The 17,215-nt window shown below is 40.1% G+C and overlaps 1 protein-coding gene across 1 annotated transcript in view; it reads right to left on the bottom strand.

Annotated features, from left to right (window-relative positions):
- ARAP2 (ArfGAP with RhoGAP domain, ankyrin repeat and PH domain 2) overlaps positions 1-17,215 on the bottom strand; it is a 210,458-nt gene that overhangs the window by 180,669 nt on the left and 12,574 nt on the right. Inside the window, exon 2 of the mRNA XM_030564509.1 lies at positions 15,602-16,680. Within this exon, the coding sequence (XP_030420369.1) occupies positions 15,602-16,497 (896 nt within the window). The 5' untranslated portion in view covers positions 16,498-16,680. The remainder of the gene's footprint in view (positions 1-15,601; positions 16,681-17,215) is intronic.

Consider the following 17,215-nt stretch of genomic DNA (forward strand, 5'->3'; position numbering starts at 1 on the left):
CTCTCAGAGCGCTACACAAAATTTAAGCATTACATTAACAATTCTCAGACCAGCATCTTTCACCCCAAAGCCATAAAGATCAATATTTTTACTAAGTATGCCAAAACAGGAAATTCCTGGTTTACAGCTCTCCACCACATTTATTCAAGTCCTACTAGTCATACTGTCTACATTCATAACTTCCACAATGTTGCTTCATCAAGAAGTCAAAGTTCAATTATTTCCTCTTACAAGCTAACTGCTAACTGTGACTCAGATGATACGTGTATCAAATTTTGAACACTATTTTGTATTGTATTGTGTGTTGAGAACACATGTCTAAACTTGCCTAAGGTAAGACTATTGCATTCCATTCTATACTACAGCCTCACCCAGGAATAGCGCTTGACACTTCATTGAAGGACTACCATCAAGAAACCACCAAGATGGCAATCTGAAACTATGGACTTTGACTGACACGCCTACTGGTCAAAGGGTTTCTATGCAGCTGGTGCCAGCATGGCGGGGTGGGGGGGGGACATCTCAGGAAGAACGGATGGCAAGCAAACAACCTATTTAAGAGTAACATGATGCTTTATGCTGGGGGCCAATCATCAGCCCCTGTAAACATGATGCATAGGAGAGAGAACATAAGAGGGACTCTGTACAGCCTGGAATGCTGACAAACTTTGGACTTGCAGAAGGAATGAGATCAGACAGACAAGCAGAAGGGACATCTCAGGACTTTTGTTATTTTTAAAAGAGCTGTAACTCTCAAATTCTTTTAAGAGTAAAGTTACTGTGGTTAAGAATTTCCTTTACTAAGCCTAAATTCCTTGCCTTCTGCCACATTGTCCCTGAAAAGATTAAACTAAAAGCCCAGAGCACCCACAGACTCAGCGGAGCTCTTGGGCTCTCAAAGTCTGAGGCACTGGTTTAACTTCTAGGGCAGCGGTCTCATGTTACAAACAAGGGGGTTTGAGCTTGCAGTCTGCCTGACAAGCTCAGAGCTAAGAACAGTGACTAGACTCTGCCTAGCAGCTACAGAAGCATATGGAAACCTGTAATTGCAAGAGATTGCAGCTGCCATACAGTGGGATACTGGACCAGGATGTAACACTATCATCCACCTTTGAACACTAACATGTTAAAATGATAGTCTATCCCAAATTCTTATATCCTTTTACATTTTCAAAATAAGACCTTCGAGATTTTCATGTTGAAAAGGCAGCTCCATCATGCAAGTGTCAACATTTACCTGCAGTCATAAGACCCAATGAGACTTGGCATGCCTTGGAAGTGGCCAGTAATTTTGTTGTTAATTTACTCTGCTAAAAAGCACTCCATTATAGTTCTTTACAGATTCTTCCTTTTTAGGGCAGATAACCTTATGTTGAAATTAGTTCATTCTATCAAAAGCTTTATCTAGTATAGTTAGTCATTTTCAATATATTGATCTCAGTTCCTCATCCTCCGGTGATTTATGATGAATAAATCATGCCTGACTAACCTAACTGCCTTCTATGATGAGATAACTGGCTCTGTGGATGAGGGGGGAAGCAGTGGACGTGTTATTCCTTGACTGTAGCAAAGCTTTTGATATGGTCTCTGACAATATCCTTGCTGGCAAGTGAAAGAAGTATGGACTGGATGAATGGACTATAAGGTGGATAGAAAGCTGGCTAGCTTGTTGGGCTCAAATGGGCTCCATGTCTAGTTGGCAGCCAGTTTCAAGCAGAGTGCCCCAAGGGTCGGTCTTGGGGCTGATTTTGTTCAATATCTTCATTAATGATCTGGAGGATGGCGTGGACTGCACCCTCAGCAAGTTTGCAGATGACACTAAACTGAGAGGAGTGGTAGATATGCTGAAGGGTAGGGATAGGATACAGAGAGACCTAGACAAATTAGAGGATTGGGCCAAAAGAAACCTGATGAGATTCAAGAAGGACAAGTGCAGAGTCCTGCACTTAGGAATGAAGAATCCCATGTGCAGCTACAGATTAAGGACCGAATGACTAGGCAGCAGTTCTGCAGAAAAGGACCTAGGGGTTACAGTGGATGAGAAGCTGGATATGAGTCAACAATGTGCCCTTGTTGCCAAGAAGGTTAATGGCATTTGGGGCTGTATAGGTAGGGGCATTGCCAGCAGATTGAGGGATGTGATCATTCCCCTCTATTCAGCATTGGTGAGGCCTCATCTGGAGTACTGTGTCCAGTTTTGGGCCCCACACTACAAGAAGGATGTAGAAAAATAGGAAAAAAAAAGAGTCCAGTGGAGAGCAAAAAAAAATTATTAGGGGGCTGGAGCACATGACTTATGAGGAGAGGCTGAGGGAACTGGGATTGTTTAGTCTACAGAAGAGAAGAATGAGGGGGAATTTCATAGCTGCTTTTAACTACCCGAAAGGGGGTTCCAAAGAGGATGGATTATACAGCCCCATCTAGTTCTCAGTGGTACTTGATGACAGAACAAGGAGTAATGGTCTCAAATTGCAGTAGGGGAGGTTTAGATTGGATATTAGGAAATACTTTTTCATTAGAAGGGTGGTGAAGCACTGGAATGGGTTACTTAGGGAGGTGGTGGAACCTCTTTCCTTAGAGGTTTTTAAGGTCAGGCTTGACAAAGCCCTGGCTGGGATGATTCAATTGGGGACTGGTCCTGCTTTAAACAGAGGGTTGGACTAGATGACCTCCCGAGGTCCCTTCCAACCGTGATAATCTATGAATGGCTGAGAGTAGCTAATTGTTGTAGACTGGAACATAAGTTACAAAACAAAAAGGACTAAACAATGTCAGTTTTACTAAATCATCCCTATATTTCATAGTTTTGAAAAAGAAAGATATGGAGATCAAAAATACCAGAAATCCCATGCTCAGAGTTTAAATTCTAACAATCAAACAGGGAGAAGGGGAGGAACACGGTAAAGAAAGATAAGGACACAGCCTAATGGCATGTTTACACTACACACTTTTTACAGTGACGTGTGGAGTACGTATATAGCTACTTCCCTTCTCCCACCTAGAACAGACATCAATAGCAGTATAGACGGTGAGGCACAGCTTAGGAAAATAGAGTAAAGTATTTGTATATACCAACATGGCTCTCTACTCACCCAAGCAGTGCCTCCCCTCTCTACACTGCTATTTTTAGCAGTTTAGCATCCCACTGCTGGAATCTTTCTGTGCCACAGGGAAAAGTTCTGCCACCAGGGAGCCACTGAAGCCTTTCACCACTACCTTCCCCCACCAAAGTCTTTCAGTGCCACATGTAGCTACATACCACAGTGTGGACGCAGCTCATTTTTCGCTACGGCATGTATCTACACAAGCCCTATACACCGCCACCACTAGTGTGCAGTGTAGACTCAACCTTCTGGTCTTCTCAGTTCACCTATCCCATATGTTCAGCAATGCTCTTAACACCATGCAGTACTTTGCTTCAGTTCTATGTCAATATTTATTTCTTTGGGAATTAGTCTGCTTATCAGCCTTGACTACCATAACATTTTGTTCCTGTTGCTCTGGAATAAGAAACTTCTTATCCATGTTTAAGACTAACTTTCTTCTACTAAAAATGTTAGCATTATATTCCAAAGCCTAGAAAAGGAAAACAAATTTGTAAAATTTAGGCCCAAAAATTATATTTAGTAAAAACAAGGTTTAATAAAATCAAAGGTCAATTTTACACTTGTTAAATATTGCATTCAATTTTACCTTAATATTTTCCAGGTATATAATTTAAAGTGATCACTCACCCAGTCTTCTAATTTTTTTAAAAAGCTGGTAAGAATCTGTGCATTTCTTCTATCCTTTACCACTAAAATATAAGATCTCTCTGGTAAATTGTTAGTTCTGGTACAGCTTACACTGTATCAAGGTAACAGTGTTGTACTGAAAGCTATGTTAGAATTGTAAGCTGTTGCTTGAAATTTCAAGGGGGTTACTGGTCCTGCTAGCATCTATGGCCTCTATAGGAAAACATGTGGCCTGGATCTTGTGCAGTCAGTCTGCAAACAATAAGCCCATATTAAGGTGGGGTGAGATGTGCCTTTCTATTTAAGGGAGCAACCTGCTTTGTGTGTCTCAGAACAACACAGAAAAGCCTCAAAACAGAATTCTAAGAAATAACTTATCTTCCAGGAAGATTCTTTATGCTTTCATCTAACTTCTCTCTGTATATTCTATAAACATAACAGTAACAGACAAAAACATTTAAGCCTTACAGTAGATTGGTTTTAAAAAACCCTAATATGAACCTCTCTTCAACACATTTCCCTCACAGCTTAAGACTGCAAAACGTACATGGTGTAGTCTGAATGTAAGTGTTACTGATCTCCACACTGATTAAATGGAAATAGATAAACGCTCTTCTGAACTGAGAGTCATTTCTCTACAATGTCTAAAACAGTGAGTAACTGGTTTGACTTGAGAGAGGGAAGGAGGAAAGATTTAGAAATGAGCAAGTAAACACTCAGCAATGGCAATGACTCACCGTTCCTACCTACATTTAGTTATTACTGGCAGCCTATCATATTAAAAATATAGTTTCTTTTACTTGAATTTCTTTCTATGGCAGGAAATGGCTGCAAAATCTTTTTTGATTGTTTCAGATAAGGATACCCACTGGTAAGCAAACAAGGAGCCTTTAGTCAAGTATCAGAAATAAGATTTGGAAACAGAATCTTGAATATCTCCCTTTATATCAAGTAAGAATTATCTCAAGAATGTCTAACTAGCACCAGAACACTTGGAAGGTGGTAAGGTGATAGGGAATAGCCAGCATGGATTTGTAAAGAACAAATCGTGTCAAACTAATCTGATAGCGTTCTTTGATAGGATAACGAGCCTTGTGGATAAGGGAGAAGCGGTGGATGTGATATACCTAGACTTTAGTAAGGCATTTGATACAGTTTCGCATGATATTCTTATAGATAAGCTAGGAAAGTACAATTTAGATGGGGCTACTATAAGGTGGGTGAATAACTGGCTGGATAACCGTACTCAGAGAGTAGTTGTTAATGGCTCCCAATCCTGCTGGAAAGGTATAACAAGTGGGGTTCCGCAGGGGTCTGTTTTGGGACCGGCTCTGTTCAATATCTTCATCAACGATTTAGATGTTGGCATAGAAAGTACGCTTATTAAGTTTGCGGACGATACCAAACTGGGAGGGATTGCAACTGCTCTGGAGGACAGGGTCAAAATTCAAAATGATCTGGACAAATTGGAGAAATGGTCTGAGGTAAACAGGATGAAGTTCAATAAAGATAAATGCAAAGTGCTCCACTTAGGAAGGAACAAATCAGTTTCACACATACAGAATGGGAAGAGACTGTCTAGGAAGGAGTATGGCAGAAAGAGATCTAGGGGTCATAGTGGACCACAAGCTTAATATGAGTCAACAGTGTGATACTGTTGCAAAAAAAGCAAACATGATTCTGGGATGCATTAACAGGTGTGTTGTAAACAAGACACGAGAAGTCATTCTTCCGCTTTACTCTGCGCTGGTTAGGCCTCAACTGGAGTATTGTGTCCAGTTCTGGGCACCGCATTTCAAGAAAGATGTGGAGAAATTGGAGAGGGTCCAGAGAAGAGCAACAAGAATGATTAAAGGTCTTGAGAACATGACCTATGAAGGAAGGCTGAAGGAATTGGGTTTGTTTAGTTTGGAAAAGAGAAGACTGAGAGGGGACCTGATAGCAGTTTTCAGGTATCTAAAAGGGTGTCATCAGGAGGAGGGAGAAAACTTGTTCACCTTGGCCTCCAATGGTAGAACAAGAAGCAATGGACTTAAACTGCAGCAAGGGAGATTTAGGTTGGACATTAGGAAAAAGTTCCTAACTGTCAGGGTAGTTAAACACTGGAATAGATTGCCTAGGGAAGTTGTGGAATCTCCATCGCTGGAGATATTTAAGAGTAGGTTAGATAAATGTCTATCAGGGATGGTCTAGACAGTATTTGGTCCTGCCATGAGTGCAGGGGACTGGACTCGATGACCTCTCGAGGTCCCTTCCAGTCCTAGAGTCTATGAGTCTATGAGAACAAATATATTTACTCAATGAATGAATACCTGTTTGACAAATAACTTGGAAACAGATGTGATATGAAACACTAGATGTTTGCCAATACACAATTAATATATGAAATGCATTCTAGAACTGGGAAGGCAAATCACTGCAGCCTGTTGAGAACTCTTATTTTAGGATTTAATTCTACTTCCTCTGAATAATTAAGGTACTGACTCTCCAGACAGACTGGTGCTTTTTCTGACTGGAAGATTACTTGAGTTACCTTCTCAAAAGACAGATGACTGCAAACCCCTCCTCCATGCTGCTGCACCAGTTTCACTTTGGTTTAACTGGCGCTGCATTGGTGCATCATCGTAGCACATGAGGTACAATAGCTTCCAGTACCAAGAGATACAGGACATAATTCGGGGTGCCTGTTCTTCCCCAGTCTCCTTCCCCTCCACATAGAGGGGCTGAAAAAGCAACAGCTGGGCTGGACTTCTTTTGAGTAGTGTGGTGTTGTTTACCTGGGTGCATGCCAATGGCATCGTGCCCTTCCCAACTAACTGTAGCCCAGCTTCCCAGCTAACTATAGCCCTCTTCTGGCTCTAATGATATTTGGATAGGAAGGAGCTGCCCTGCCCCTTAAGCAGAGGGATGAGTAAAAGGCTATTCTCTCTCTTCTGCTGACGCCTGCAACACTGTTCACCCTGGAGACAAGGATTAGAGAAGTGGTTCCCAAACTGTGGGGCACGCCCCCACATGGGGGTGCAGAGGAACACTGGAGGGGGTGTGCAGCAGCGCCTGGGCCAGACCCCACAGGGAGTGGAGACAGAGGACCACCCTGTTCCGCGCTGCCCCAAGCCCAAGCTCCGGTCTGTCTCCAGCCCAGCTCCAGACCCAGCCTCAGCTGCACTCTGCCCCCTACTCTGCCCCCATCCCAGTGCTGCCCTCATTTAGCTCTACCTCAAGCCTGAGCCCCTCTCCCATCTCAGTTCTGTCCCTAGCTCCATCTTCTGCCCAAGCTCCTCTGCTGAGTCAACTGTAGTAATTGGGGAGGGGAGGGAGGAGAGAAGAAGAACACGGACACATTACATTACGGGGGGAGGGGCGCAACAGGAAAAGTTTGAGCACCACTGGGTTAGAGCAAATGGTCACTCCTTATCTTTGTATACTGGCATTTACTTGCTGAATGCCTTACATCGACTAAATTGTATTTCCTTTTCTGTAGGGTCAAGACAACATAATGGGGCTATTTCTATGTTACAACTTTGAGGGCCAACATACTGTTTTCAGGAATTAGGAGTATTTGGCTGTCGGGACAGGAAAGTTAAGTACCTCAGGGTAACTACCCCAGAACCGGACAGTCACCACGTAAAAGAATAAATGGACACAAATCAGATCTCACAAATGGTAACACACAAAAGCCAACGGGAGAACACTTCAATCTCCCTGAACATTCAACAGATTTAAAAGTAGCCATCCTGGAACAAAACAAACAAAAAAAAAAAACTTCAAAAACAGACTTCAAAGAGAAACTGCAGAGCTACAATTCATTCGCAAACTTAACACCATTAATTTGGGCTTGAATGGGGATTGGGAGTGGCTGGCTCACTACAAAAGCAATTTTCCCTCTCTTAGTATTGACACCTCCTCATCAATTATTGGGAGTGGAGCACATCCACCCTGATTGACTTGGCCTTGCTATCACTGGTTCTCCATTTGTAAGGTAATATTTATGCCTGTATCTGTAATTTTGTAATCCATGCGTCTGAAAAAGTGTTCTTTTACCCACAAAAGATTATGCCCAATAAATCTGTTAGTCTTTAAGATGCCACTGGAATCCTCCTTCTTTTCGTAGATACAGACTAACACGACCACCCCTCTGATACTTGACAGAATTGTTTAATTCACTACATACCTGGGAATAAAACCTTTATACTAAAACACCATCTAAAAACCCGAAATGCACCATATATTTATATAGGCTCCCTTACAACCACAGTCCTAGCATATGTACTTCTGAGGAACAGGAAAACTAAAACATTTAAAAAACTTGTCATGTTGTGGTAAAGACCAATACATTGTTTTGTGGCAGAGGAGAGCCAGGAGCACAGAGAAGCACATGTAATTGCAATGAAGGTAAGTGCTTTATTAGTAATAACAAGGTATGACACAGTCACAGCACTTCTGCTGGATGTCAGGAGAGCCACAGTATTAACTTTTTGCGCTGGAAGGCATTTAAGAGAGCCTAAAATAGCTCTTTTGTCCATACAAATTTCATTACTGAAGTCTGCCCAGGTCTAAAAGCAAGTGCTGAGTCTCCCTGGGGAAAGCTGGATTTCTACCCATGTGTGAAAACCCTACAGAATGCAATAAGGACAAAGCCAATACCATTCAATAGCAATTAGGAGGGAATGCTTTTTAATAACATTCCAAGGAGAGATATGAACTCCATTAAACTTAAGACTGCCATTTTAATCATCCTATTACTTTGGCTTTAAAAATTGCTGAGCAAAGGAAAATGGTTCTGTGAAGTTTGATGTCTGTTTTAAAATTCAGACTTAACATTTGTTTCCCTCCAAAACAGCTTATTACGACCCCTTCATGATTTTCACACAGTTATAAACTGGTACATGTGATTTTAGGGAGATCAATTTGAAGAAACTAGGCTATGGCTAAGCAAATAAAAATTGTTGGCAATGCAGCGTCTAATTTGGGGCTCAATCCTACATCAATGGAAGGTTGTGCTTTGGGAAGGCAGGGGTGACTTCAGTACAACCATGATGGGGCATTACATGTGCAATATGTTCCCTTCTGTTATTGCAGGTGAGAGTCAGGAGCTGGTTGTAGCTTAAAGAGGGAACAAGGGTATTTTTATAATAGACAGTTCTCTCTTTTCCTCAATACCCCCATGTTTGGAGCTGAAACACCAGATTCCCGTCTCAGCTCTGCAGGAGCATTTTATCGTCATGGAGTGGGAACAACTATTCCAAAAGTTAAGATTAACATAAAAAATGCCCATTTTGAATTTGATTCTCTTAAAAACTTCAGCACGCACTTTTTATTAATGTAAAGCCTAAATTTCCACAACCTAAAACATTTTAATATTTTAAAAGATATGAGTGGAGTTCCTTTTCTTTAATCAATACATAAAAGTAGCTCTTTGGTATAATTTGATAAAAAGTATCAAAATGTTTCTCTTAGTCTACTCAGTGACACCACATTTCATAAAAACAGCCATACTGGGTCAGACCAATGGCTCATTTAGCCCAGAAACTCATCTTCCAACAGTAGCCAATGCCAGCGGCTTCAGAGGGAATGAACAGAACCAGCAATCATCAAGTGATCCATCCCATGTCACCAGCTTCAGGCAAATAGAGGCTAGGGACACCATCCCTGCCCATCCTGGCTAATAGCCATTGATGGACCTATCCTCCATGAACTTATCTAGTTCTTTTTTGAACATAGTTATAGTTTTGGCCTTCACAACATCCTCTGGTAAAGAGTTCAACAGGTTGACTGTGTGTTGTGTGAAGAAATACTTACTTTTCTTTATTTTAAACCTGATGCCTATTAACTTCATTTGGTCACCCCTAGTCCTTGTGTAATGAGAAGGAGTAAATAATACTACCTTATGTACTTTCTCCACATCAATCATGATTTTATAGACCTCTATCATATCACCCCTTCGTCTTTTTTCCAAACTGAAAAGTCCCTGTCTTATTAGCCTCTCCTCATTATGGAAGCTGTTCCATGCCCCTAATCATTTTTGGTTGCCCTTCTCTGTACCTTTTCCAATTCCAATATATCTTTTTTTGAGATGGGGTGACCTAATCTGCACACAGCATTCAAGATGGGGCGTACCATTAATTTATATAGCGGCAATGCAATATTTCTTGTCTTATTATCTATCCCTTTCTTAACGATTCTCAACATTCTCTTAAAGATTTTTTGACTGCTGCTGCACACTGAATGGATGTTTTCAGAGAACTAACCACTCATGAAAGAGATCTTGGAGTCACTGTGGAAACGCTAATTTAGGCCCCATCATTTTATATGTATAGTTGGGATTGTGTTTTCCAAGGTGCATTACTTTGCATTCATCAACATTAAATTTCATCTGCCATTTTGTTGCCAAGTCACCCAGTTTTGTGAGGTCGCTCTGTAGCTCTTTACAGTCTGCTTTGGACTTAGCTATGTTGAGTAGTTCTGTATCATCTGCAAATATTGTCATCCCACTGTTCACCTGTTTTCCAGATCATTTATGCATGTTGACAGTACTGGTCCCAGTACATACCCATAGGGGACACCACTATTTACCTCTCTCCATTATGAAAATCAACCATTTATTCCTACCCTTTGTTTCCTATATTTTAACCAGTTACTGATCCAGGAGAGGCCCTTTCCTCTTATCCCATGACAGCTTACTTTACTTAAGAGCCTTTGGTGAGGGACTTTGTCAAAGGCTGTCTGAAAATCTAAGTACACTATATCCACTGGATCCCCCTAGCCCACATGCATATTGACCCCCTCAAAAGAATTCTAGTAGATTGAAGAGACATGATTTCCCTTTATAAGAACCATGTTGACTCTTCCTCCACAAATCATGTTCATTTATGTGTCTGATAATTCCGTTCTTTACTACAGTTTAAACCAATTTGCCCAGTACTGAACTTAGGCTTACTGGCCTCTAATTGTCGAGACTGACTCTGAAGCCTTTTTAAAAAAATCGGCATCACATTAGCTATCCTCCAGTCATGTGGTACAGAAGCTGATTTAAATGATATGTTACAGACTATAGATAGTAGTTCTGCAGTTTCACACTTGAGTTCCTTCAGAAATCGTGGGTGAATACCATCCGTTACTGAGACTTATTGCTGTTTAATTTATCAATGTGTTCCAAAACCTCCTCTAATAACACCTCAATCTGGGTTAGTTCCTCAGATTTGTCCCCTACAAAGAATGGCTCGGGTTTGGGAATTTCCCTCATATCCTCAGCCATGAAGACGGATGCAAAGAATTCATTTAGTTTTCCGCAATGGCCTTATCCCCTTTGAGTGCTTCTTTAGCATTTCAGTCATCCAAGGGCCCCACTGGTTGAGAAGCAGGAAGCCTACTGAACATGTACTTAAAAAAAAAAAAGTGCTGTTACTTTTTGAGTCTTGGTCTATATGTACTTCAAATTCTTTTTTGGCCTTCCTAATTATATTTTTGCACTTGCCAGAGTTTATGCTCCTTTCTATTTCCCTCAACAGGATTTAACTTCCACTTTTTAAAGGATGTCTTTTTGCCTCTAACTGCTTCTTTTACTTTGTTGTTTAGCCAGAGTGGCATTTTTTTATTCTTCTTATGATGTTTTTTTTTTTATTTGAGGTATATATTTAATCTGAGCCACTATTGGATGGGAGTCTTTAAAAAAGTTGCCATACACTTTTCGCACTGTGCCTTTTAATTTAACAAACTTCCTAATTTTTGTGTAATTCCCTTTTCTGAAATTAAATGCTACCGTGGTAGGCTGCTGTTGTGCCCCCCCACCCCAATCCCCTGGGATGTATTATGGTCACTATTACCAAGCGGTTCAGCTATATTCACCTCTTGGACTAGATCCTGTGTTCCATTTAGGACTAAATCAAGAATTGCCTCTCCTCTTGTGGGTTCAAGGACTAGCTGCTCCAAGAAGCAGTCATTTAAGGTGTCAAGAAACTTTATCTCTGCATCCCTTCCTGAGGTGGCATGTACCATAGGATAATTGACCACACACACACACACACCGTTATTATTGAGGATTTTTATTTTTATAGCCTCTCTAATCTCCATGAACGTTTCACAGTCATGATTACCATCATGCTATATTCTTATTATTAGAGCATGAATTACTATCCATGGAGATTCTATGGTACAGTTTGATTCATTTAAAATTTTTACTTCATTTGACTTTAGGCTTTCTTTCACATACAGTGCCACTTCCATAACAGCACAACCTACTTTGTTCTTCCAATATATTTTGTACCCGTATATTACTGTGTCCCATTGATTATACTTATTGTACCAAGTTTCTGTGATGCCTATCAACACCCTCATTTAATACAAGACACTCTAGTTCACCCATCTGATTATTTAGACTGCTAGTATTTGTATATAAGCACTTAAAATCATCACTTTTTAGCTGTCTGCCATTATGTGATATAATTGAATGAGACTCTTTCATTTGACTGTTTCTCATCAGATCCTATCCATATTTTATCATCATCTTCCATCCTCTCCTCTTTACTAGGACATAGAAAATCTGCACTAATAGATCCTCCCCTAAGGGATATCTCTGTCCAAACCACTGCACCTGTCGGCTTTCCTCCAGCCCTTAGTTTAAAAACTGTTCTATGAACTTTTTAATTTTACGTGCCAGCAATCCAGTTCCATTTTGGTTTAGGTGGAGACCATCCTTCCTGTATAGGATCCCCCTTTCCTAAAAGTTTCCCCAGTTTCTAATAAATCTAAACCCCTCCTACCTATACTGTCGTCTCATCCATGCACTGAGACCCTGCAGTCCAGCCTCTCTAACTGGCCCTGAATGTGGAACTGGAAGCATTTCAGAGAATGCTACCAAGGAGGTCCTGGACTTCATTTTCTTACCTAGCAGCCTAAATTTGGCCTTCAGGACTTCTCTCCTGTCCTTGGTACCTACATGTACCATGACCACTGGCTCCTTCCCAGCACTACACATAAGTCTGCCTAGATGCCTTGAGAGACATGCAACCTTTGCACCCGGCAGGCAAGTCACCATGTGGTTCTCCAGGTGATCGCAAACCCACCTATGTTTCTAATGATTGAATCGCCCAGTACTAATACCTGTCTTTTCCTAATAACTGGAGCTCCCTCCCACGGAAATGGTATCCTGTTGTACTGAGGATACCTTTCATTGCCATATGTTTAAAAAAAAGTATTAGCTCAATAAGCTCAACATTAGCTGAATAAGCCAGATGCAGTTTAAGGACAGGAATATTAAAGTATTTAAAAAAATAAATCTGTACTCAGGCCAACTGTGAATGACATCATGTTCTCCCTGCTTTGAGATATACAATACAAAAGCACTAGATAAGTGCTGACTGTAATTAGGCACATTTGACAGATGGGGTAACTAGTGGACAGAGGTTCAGAGATATGACAGGGAGATAACATGGCCTTAGCTAAGTTTAGGCCTTGACTATCAAACCATCAGCTTTTCGAAATCAGGACAAATTTGTAGAAACACTATTTTCAAACAGAGCAGTCAGCTGACATGCTGAAACACAACTCTATGATTGCTAGAAATGAAGATGAAACTGACAAGCTAAAAACCCCAACTGTAGTCAGCTTCATCCTTGTTTACACAGGCCATAAAGCTGGGGTCAACAGCATACTGGTAACCATATCATTAAAGAAAGAGTGTTGAAAGCAGATTTTCATAATGTAGACAAACCTCAAGGCATTAAAGTTCTGGGCTTGGGTTTGATCTTCAGTTTGCTATTGCCTTTTAGCAAAAGCAGCAATACTTTTTATTACCTGAAACTAAATACAATTTTTACCAACAGAGTCAAAATATGAACTCAACACAGCCATTTTGAAGATGAAACTTATCTATTCACATTTATAAACTGACTCAAATGCAAGTTCCCCTATCTTATACCATCAGAAGTTGTTTTTCCTACTAAACTGCATAGAATTCTGTTTCTTGAGAATATGGTATACGGAGAGCTGGTATTGTAATGCCAACAGACCCCAGTTGTCAGCAGATGGGATCGAAGCAGGATGTGCGTGGGTTACAGTAGCAACATCTATATTTAGGTTGCCTAACACTTCATATTATGAAGACACTTGCAGACTTTGAGAAACTCACACCTCTATTGTTTGCAATAGGCTTTTGAAATTTGGCACTAGAGAAGACCTCTGGTTAGAAAAGTGCCTTTTCTTTGTCCAGTGAAATTCCATTCAGGGTTTGGTGAGAAACTGTTAGTAAAAAGAGTCACTTCCCCTTCTCTCACTTCCCTTCCACAGGAAAAAATTGGTAGAACGCCAAAACAGTAACAAAAAAACACACAAACAAAAAAAGCAGAGCCCATACCACCACTAAAGCAGCTGCCACCACTGCCATCGCTGTGCTGAGAATGGTTGGGGTATACCAGAGCAACTTGGGTGGGTGGAGAGGCACACCAGGCCAGGCTCCCCCAAATACTTTCTCAGATGCAGCACATGGCCTCAGCAGACTATTTACCTCTCACCAATAACAAAAAAAATTTTTTAAACCTTTAACACCCTTCATTCCCTAGGAAATTTCATACCAAAACAAGTTAGCAGAATGTTATTTAGGTTACAGATCCAAGCATTATACAGTTAGAAAATCCCACATTTAAGGTGCCCATGAAATTTACTTTTGCCCTCATGAGCATATGCATTATGCTACAGCATTTAATTACATGATCACATTCTTCCCCCGCCCCTCCCACACACACACAGAGGACTCCTACCTCATTCAAAGGACAGGAAGGCCTTGCCTGATCTTTGAGTGCTCAACTTTGCAATCTATATAACACTCTTTCAATGTAGCTTGTTGGTGTAATTTCCTTGATTTTGTATCATAATGTATTCTCTATTATAATATAGTAACTGATATTTTCCATTAGCACTAACCCCTAAAAGTATTAAAATCAAGATACTAAAAGTAACACATTAAAATAAAACTTAACCTATAAATCAGAGTTACAATTGTGGTGAAACATGGATTTATATTCAATGAATGAAAACTTGGCCATACTGAAATCAAAGGTAAAATTCCTACTGTCTTCAATAGGGTCAGAATGTCACCCACACATTTATTGCATTATTATTTCTTTGCTTCTAAGTGCCTAAGTTTGAAAGTGAGATGATCAAGAAGTAGTAACAATGTAGTTAATAACTTATTTTAAAGAAGTCTGTTATGTACATACACCAGCAGATAGTAGAAATATAAAAATCACAAAAAAAGACACTATAATATAGAACCAATTTCAAGATTGCTTGCAGCTAGTAGCATAGACATTATTAAATTCATATACTTAAAAAGGAAGCCATAAAAATTAGTAAGTCTAAAAAATAGATACCTTATGTTAATTCTTACTATGAGTAAATCATGTATTTATATCTTTTTGTAAAATAGTAAAAGCTCTTTAAAATATTATCTTAAGTTAAATGTGGTGTATGTGTGTTCTGATTGATGTAATGAGAATGTACCAATTTTACACTAAGTTGCATGAGGAGGATGAGATAATGTATTTTATTAGACCAACTAGGGTTGGTGAAAGACAAGCTTTCAAGGGTACACAGAGCTTACTTTAGACTTAAAGATACACAAAAAGATATTATTTCACCCACCTTTTCTCTCCAATATCCTGGGACCAATATGGGCTACACTGCCACTGCAAACAACTGAACTGGAAAGCAGTTAAAAAACAAAAAAACAAAAATGCACCACCACATACCACATTTAGTCCAGAATTCTATGAACTCTTCAAAAAGAATACTTACACATACTGCCACTGACAAAGTTGGACCAATTTTAAATGTTACACTATCAGTCTCACAGTTTGTTTTTCAATTATTACCTGGGTGAGGCTGCAATTTTAGATGAACCTGGGATTTCTGGAACAGGTCGATGTCTTAACATAAATGACCGAGTTGTTCTGGGAACTACTTTCATACAGCTTTGCTTACAAGGACCATACAAGTCATTATCCACCATTTCACCTTTAAATTCAAAGAACGGAGAATCTGGTAGGACATTTGGTGAGATATCCACCTCTGAGAATGTTAGATGCTCATTCTCACTGGACTTGGTTTCAGATGAGTCAACAAAAGAAGACTGAAAACTTGGATCTTCGACGTATAATGCAGAATGGTTGTCAAAGTGCAAGTTACCTTGTTGTGCCTTTGATTTTTCCAGTGCAACATCCATATTAGGTATGTTTTGAAAGTTAGTACTTTTCTCAATGTTTCCACTAAGGCTGACAGCATCTCCTGAACAATCTGATTTCTCGTATGATGAGCTAGAAGATTCCAAATCTGAAAAGCTACCATCTTTCACTGCCAATAACTCATGTTCAGTAAATTCACTCTTTTCTTTACTAAAAAGTCTTGCTGGCAATGCTACAAATTCTGGACTAGCTTTAGCAACCCCGTTGGAACTTAAATTGGATATTTTAGAAACCTGGGCATAGCACAAAGAATGACTTTCCCCTAATTCCTCCAAGTCCTTGTGTTTCAGATTTTCAGATGAGACAGATTTTTCTTGCATTTTTGAAAATGTGATCTCTAACTGCTTAAGAATCCTTTTGCGGTGTCCAGTAGGTGATATTCCAATTTGCTGGAGCACATTATTATTTATTCCTATGCAGTCTGACAAAGTGGTATAGCCAGCTTCTTTGAAGTAAGGAAGATACTGCACCAAGTTGATGTTGGCCAAGAATTCTTTGATATCAACATTCCTGTCTCTGAATGACATGATGGCAGCTTCATTCCTGATGTAGGCTCTCAACAATACAGAAGCACAGTCTCTACATGCGCTTATTCTCCAGTGCAAAGTAAGTAAGCAAACTCCAGAAGTAAACTCCTCTTCAGTCAGTCACTCTAGAGAGAATGAAATTTCTTCCAAAAGTAGCAATTCTGCATAGGCCAAGGATGTAAACTGTAAATCCAGAAAAAAAATGTTAAGAAATGGTATTTTTCCCCACTGAATGTAGTGCTTGCATTCACAATCTAAGCCAAAATGTTGAAGCGTCTCTCTACATCCACTTTGGAATTTACTTAAACACATGAACATATCAAACAGATAAACAATGTACAATCTTGAGCTACTTAAGGGGAATAGTGAAATTTGAGTTTTTAAAATTCAGAACAAATACTGTTATATTGTTTCCTTTGGAAATGTGGTTCACAAAAGGGTTCTGTTATACTCTACAGTCTACACCCCCCTCTGTATTGGACAAGGTTGAGAAAGGCAAGCCCACAATCATGCATGGTTACTTATAGAGTGGCTAGGCAGAATGTCTCCCAGGTGCACTAGATGTTCTCAACTAATGTGCTGAAGAGAACACCTTGGACTGAGAAAGCATGTCAGGTCTGCTACTAGCATGCACAAATCAGCCCTAAAATAAACATGCATATTGGGTCTCCTTAGGCAACAGCGGTGACTCCAGGCACCAGTGGTCCAAGTGTGTGCC

This window comes from Gopherus evgoodei, chromosome 5 (genome assembly GCF_007399415.2).
Source record: "Gopherus evgoodei ecotype Sinaloan lineage chromosome 5, rGopEvg1_v1.p, whole genome shotgun sequence".
Classification (NCBI taxonomy): domain Eukaryota; kingdom Metazoa; phylum Chordata; order Testudines; family Testudinidae; genus Gopherus; species Gopherus evgoodei.